Source organism: Seriola lalandi, unplaced genomic scaffold (genome assembly GCF_002814215.2).
Source record: "Seriola lalandi dorsalis isolate HSWRI2012SDOR001 ecotype SW California unplaced genomic scaffold, Sedor1 jcf7180002054516, whole genome shotgun sequence".
In the NCBI taxonomy this organism is placed as follows: domain Eukaryota; kingdom Metazoa; phylum Chordata; class Actinopteri; order Carangiformes; family Carangidae; genus Seriola; species Seriola lalandi.
This window is the reverse complement of record NW_019525069.1, coordinates 992,381-998,380: the sequence shown is the minus strand read 5'-3', so window position 1 is coordinate 998,380 and position 6,000 is coordinate 992,381. Positions and strand designations below refer to the sequence as shown.

At 43.6% G+C, this 6,000-nt stretch overlaps 1 protein-coding gene across 1 annotated transcript in view; it reads left to right on the top strand.

Moving 5' to 3' along the window:
* Window positions 1–3,030, top strand: part of fam53b (family with sequence similarity 53 member B) — a 15,810-nt gene extending 12,780 nt beyond the window's left edge. Inside the window, exon 5 of the mRNA XM_023413395.2 lies at window positions 1,908–3,030. Coding sequence (XP_023269163.1) covers window positions 1,908–2,270 — 363 coding nt within the window. The 3' untranslated portion in view covers window positions 2,271–3,030. The remainder of the gene's footprint in view (window positions 1–1,907) is intronic.
* The last annotated feature ends 2,970 nt before the right edge of the window (window positions 3,031–6,000 follow it).

Genomic DNA, 6,000 nt, shown 5'->3' with positions numbered 1-6,000 from the left:
GGGGGGGTTATAGTAGCAGGCAAAGTGGACACCAGCAGCACAGTGTGGTGCAGAAAGTTGTATGAGGACTAAGATTTCCTCCATCTGAAACACTTCCTCTTGCGTTCTAAGTTAGAGCTTGGTTTACTTAATGTTGATGCCACTATTTTGCTCTATCCCAGACTACTCACAGCCTTATCAGTCTGGTCCCATGGTCTGGGCCAGAAATCTGACTGTTGAGAGTGAAGTGCAAATGCAGAGGGCAGCAATGTGACACCAGCCTGGTGCTGACAAATGTACCCGTTTGACCAGAGCCAAGAAAAACAGCAGGGCCCCTTTTGATCTACTGCTGCCCGGCGCATAGACCTTTCTCACTGCCTGTCCGCTTGGAAATGTGGATCATAACTTTATATTTTCACCTCCCTTCTCCTCCAAACTTATTCACAGCTCTTGACTGCCTTGGTCTCTAAATTCAAAGATTAGAGCCTCTGATAGGTAATAAATCCAGACTGTGTGGATATTATTGTGGTCATAATAAAGCTAAAATGAATAGTGGACCAAAAGGTAATCAATTCACCATTTCAAGTTTTAAGTTTTAAACGTTCAGGGGGTTAACATGGTAAACATTATACCTGAGAAACACCAGTATTGGCAGCATTGTGAACATGTTAGCATTAAAATCAAAGCATTGCTGAGCTGCTAGCATAGCTGTCGTTAAACTTGTTTTGTAACGTAAACAATTAAAAACAGCTCGGCTAACAAATATCTGGGAAAAAATGTTTCAATACGTTAATAAGTAGCAGAAACTTTTAGTATTTGTTGGACATTTCTCTGTTGTTATTAAGGGTTTTCTTTAATTTGAAGATTTAAACAGGTTTCATTTGATTCGAGCAACAGCACATTTATTTACAATAACCTTCATAACTAATTAATTATAAGAATTAATTAGCCCTTTCTGTATCTCATAACATTGTAAACTGAAGCTCTTGTTCAGACAAAATAAGCTGGTAGAAGAAAACTCTTTTGACTTATTTTATAAATGAAACAACTTCTTGAATCATAAAAAAAAAAGTATAGATTCATCTTTAGACTATCAGTTAGTGGCAGCCGTAGTTCGTACACTTGGCTGTAAGCTGCATCCCCAACAGTCCCATGCTTGTCAAGTATTACATAAGTACACAAGTGACAAGAGGTTTCACAGAGGCCCTATTCTCCTGTGTCCTGTTGGCCTAACACCGTAGTGGTCAGGCATGAGGCAGCTGTCCTGCCTTCTCCACATTAGCTGTACAGAATTGGATAAGCCTCTGTCATAAAGCCTCCTGCTCCAGCACGCACAGCTGTCACAGGACATGCCTGCAGCAGTGTTGGCACATGTGGATTTGCCTATGGAAGTTTCTGGGTCTCCCAGATGTATGTGTTCATTGTGCGATGCCAACCAAAGGCCAGCGGAGTCAAAAGGCAGACATTAGCGATGTCTGCCCTCTGGGTATCTGGCCACTTGCTGCCTTGGTTCATGTTGGACCTCAGATCACATAGCCTCAGTCATCCAACTACCAGTTGCTCCAGTATGTAATGCAGGCTAAATTTATACCCTTCAAATTTTTGACTTTTTTATATTATAGTGGTCGTTGCCCAGTGTCCAGCTCTGACCTCACTGACTCACCCACGTACTATATCAGTACAGTAGAGGGATTGTTTTCATAAGATGGCTGTATGCGTTTAGTTTTGTTTGTGTACTAGTTAGGACAAGGGTCATAGTCTGGGATGAAGGAAATGTTTTTGATTTCCTAACCAAATATGCCGTCACCATGGAGACTATGGACTCCTACCAGACCAAAGTTTTGGCATATTTGTTTAAGTGTATCTTTGTTTCCTTGAAAACATCAATTTTATGCTTCTAAAAAAATGACCTTTCTTTCTTTCCACAGAAACTTAGGAATTTCCACAGCCTTAGCTGCCCTGGAATCACAGGCGAGGACAGCTGCGAGTCCAGCCAGGCCCTCCACACTCTGACGAGCAACGCTCAGTGCAACACTGACGACTCATCCGTAAACGAACACGGCTTGGAGGACACCCAGCCTCAGACCAAAGAGGGCGAGATCACCGGGAACGTGTCCTCGGACCCCACAATCGAGGATGTGAACTGGAACTCCACAGGCTGCGGTGATGTGACACCGGGGACGATGAATGGGAAGGACAATGAGCCTCTGTGGGCGGGGCTTTGTAGCATGAGGAAGGACGTGTATCAGCTTGGAGGCGAGCTCGACATTGAGCAAATTGAGAGGAACTGAGCTGGACCGCCCTCCTCTTTGGGGAAGCTAATATAGGGGACTGAAAGTTTATCACCAGGTGGTACAGTAAACAGTACTGATAGTCTTAAGGACAAAGCAAGTGGAAAGCTAATGCAGATCCAGCACTTGTCTTTTTTTTCTCAAGGAAAGGTTGAGCAGGAGCTTCGTGGGCTGAATGCCCATTTTTGGGGACATTTGTAGTCAGACGCTACTCCCCCACTGTGCGGTATCTCAACTGTGTCTCAGGAGAACAAGAAAGTCGGGAGGATGGGTTTGGGTGGAGAAATAGAACTGATGAATATAAAAATGATGTATTAATGTTGGCTCAGAGACTGGGGTCTCTAACATTTCTCTGTAATCCTTATTACCCTCACTGTACTTTGTTTGGAGAGAAGCCACAACAGGTTTGTACAAATTCTCTGCACTAGAAAGAGTGTCCACCCCTCTGACGTTCTTCAGTAGTACACGGGTACATGATGGACAGAGATGGAGACTACTTTGAGAGCTGCTCTTAGTAAAGCCCCTTTCACTCTTACCGAGCAACAAGCTGCACGCACACACCACCTGTAAAAGTATATTGATGAGCTTAACATTTCACACAGTAACATCAGGCTTCTCTGTGAGACCTATGCTCCCGTTTGTTTGAGAGAAACTTTGTGATGCTAATAGCGTTAATATTCTTTCTTTTTACGATTTGTAACTACAAAGTTATGTAAAACATGAGCATATTTCTATACAAATAAACACAGTTTTAAATGTGTCATTTGTAAATCCATTATTTCAGCGTCTTTTCTCACAAAATTTGGGATGCCAGCTCCGGACTATATCTTAATATGAGTTGAGACGGAATATGAAGTGAATGTTGGATGCGGCGCAGCTGCATATGAAGTCAAACAACAGATGCAAGTGGTTGTGACTAGATGCAAATTCTTACATTTGTGCTTTTAGATGTACAGGGTAGGGATTTGGACGATTGTTTGTATTAACTCGTGGCCAATTATAATGACGTACCGAATGTAATATAATTATACTAGAATATATATGTATGTCTGGGGTATTTCTACTTTACTTGGGAACTGCTTATAATTTATTGTGTACTAAAGTAGGTCAAGCGACCGAACATACTCACATGTGAATCTGTAATAGTAATTTAAAGATATAATATAATCAAATACATAGCACATGACACATTTGAAGTACATCTTGCTGATGAAACTACTTTAGTTTCAGGACATTTTCATGTTTGTACACTGTGGTTTTTCTACTTTCCCTGAAGTAAAGTATCTGAAAGAAGGAATTCTTCCACTAATGTTACTTGCAGAGCACTTGCATTAACAGCAAGGTCATTGTTTGAGGCGTCTTTAATGCAACAATGTAGACTGACCCAATTAAGTAGCAGGAAAAGACAATCACAACCGTAGTAATGGTACTACTGATGAGCCTGTGTTTGTGTGCTGAAGCGGGGAGTGAGTAGGGAGGACGCCAGGCAGGGGTGGGAAGTCCGGTCCCTTCTTTTTTTCTTTTTTTTTTTTGATGGCGGGTTGGAATGGTGGAGCTGAGCGGCGGTTCACCCCAGAGACCTCCCTCCCTCTCTGCACTGGGAAACAAAAGGGGCTTTTTCTCTGAGGAGCACAGTGACGTGGGAGGCGGCTGTGAATGTGGGCCATGTGTCAGGGCTGCTGGTGCTGGTGCTGCTGCTGCTGGTGCTGCTGCTGCTGCTGCTGCTGCTGCTCCTGCTGCTGCTGCTGCTGCTGCTGCTGTTGCTGCTGCTGCTGCTCTGTTTGTCTGCTTCCCCTGCCTGCCCCAATCCTGGTGCCTGTGTTAACCGTCATTAACTTCTTGATTCACTGCTCCAGAACGCAAACCCCTTCTGCGTGTCTGTTCAGACTTGCGACGATGCTTGTCATTCTTTGAAAGCGTTAGGTAGCAACGGAGGTGTTTAAGTCACCTCATTAAGGAGTGGCTGAGTAATGTGAAGATTGCTTGACATGTTATACAAGCTCAAATATCATCACACGAAGCATAACTGTGAGGTTACACTTGCCTAAAGGCCAAAGCATATTCTTGTAATGGATTGGATTATTACGCTGCTGCATGAGAATCTGTATGCTTGCACAGTGAGGTCATATTTACACTGTGACAGAACTGGCTGTGGTACATGCACGCCGCTCCTTTTCACCAGATAAGTCCTTTTCGGGTAATGAGTCGAGAAGGAAATGGCTAAACAGAAACCTTGTAAACGTGCTGTGTGGTAGACTGACACACGAAGAGGCCCCCGGCCTTTAATCAGTGGAATGACAGAAGTGAAAGGAGGCTGTGTTCTGAGAGGAGATAGGGGTACAACAGGAGGGGCGAAACCAATGTTCTGCGCAACACTCGTCCACAGCTCCCACCGGCACTGACACAACAGGGTGGTGGGCCATTCTTGAACTGTCACTGGAGGTTATGCACGGTCTTATCTGCTCTAATGATCATTCACATCACACACTTCATTCAGTTTTTAGGCAGCAGATGTCCTACAGTAGAGTGGATGCCAAACTTTCAGATGCTTTACTGGTGCAGAACACATTTGTTCTGGTTACCATGTGTTCACAATTAAAAAAAGTTATATTTAATATTAATAATAGCTGTGGCTGAAGTTCTCTGAATTTATCTATTGGGGTAATACTGTTATTTTTATTCTTTGCAAAGTGCTTTCATTTTATATAGATTTATATGTTGAGATTTGATATGAGATTTTCCATCCCTAAGAAACACAGCAACTAGAATTTTTTTTTTTTTTCAAGAGTGGAACTTCTCATATAAACAAAATCAAACAGAAAGTGACGTGAAACTAAATGTTGGCGTTGAGCTCTTGGGTTTGCTGCCTACCTCTGCTTGGCAGCTCAAATGTGGTCAGGGTGAAAAGCAATTTAGCAGTACCACCCAACCACAAAACATTTCCAGTCGAGCAAGTGTTGTGAAGTTACTACTCTTTTTTTTTTTTGCGTGTGTTCATATGCATTGAATCACTACACCGCTGTATTTGCAGGTAGTCGCTGTGTTGAATTTCACCCACACCCTTTTGTTAAGACTTATGCAAGACCAAACCACAATCTGTGTGAGAGGTACAACTGTCTTTTTAAAGTTCAGTCAGTGTTATGTCTGACAAGCAACAGCCTGCACCCACATAGAAGAGATGCATCGAGGTCATGCAAGCTTTTTCACCTAAAATAGTCTTTAATAGACGTAGAGTTCAGTCCAGGAGGTTTCTCTTCACCAAGGCAACTAGGATCTAAGGTGGAGCACCCAAACTGAATCGTTTGCTTTTTACAAAAGGCTACAGGACACCTTCACAGGAGGGATCCACAGCAGGGACAGACAGCTTTAAAATTGAGGTCAGTTGTAAGCCGTCAGACCTTTTGCAGACCAAGACAGTTCGTTTACACTGCATGGTGACATACGACCAGTCTTTCGGCCGGATTATACATACGCACGCGCTTGGGTATGACATCATGGGGTCATGCTTTGTGTCTGGGGAGACAAGCCTCTGAGGCTTTAGTGGACAGTTGAGCGGGGGTCGTGCCCCTGGAGGGGCCTGTGTGACGGCTGTGACCATGTCAGCAGAGTACAGACTGCTCTGTGTATGAACTGAGACACTTCTCAGATAGCTTGTAAAGACTCTGAGGGAGGAATGGGGTGGGGTCGGGGAGGAAATTCAGGCCTCGGCTTCCAAAAGCCGACGAGTTCT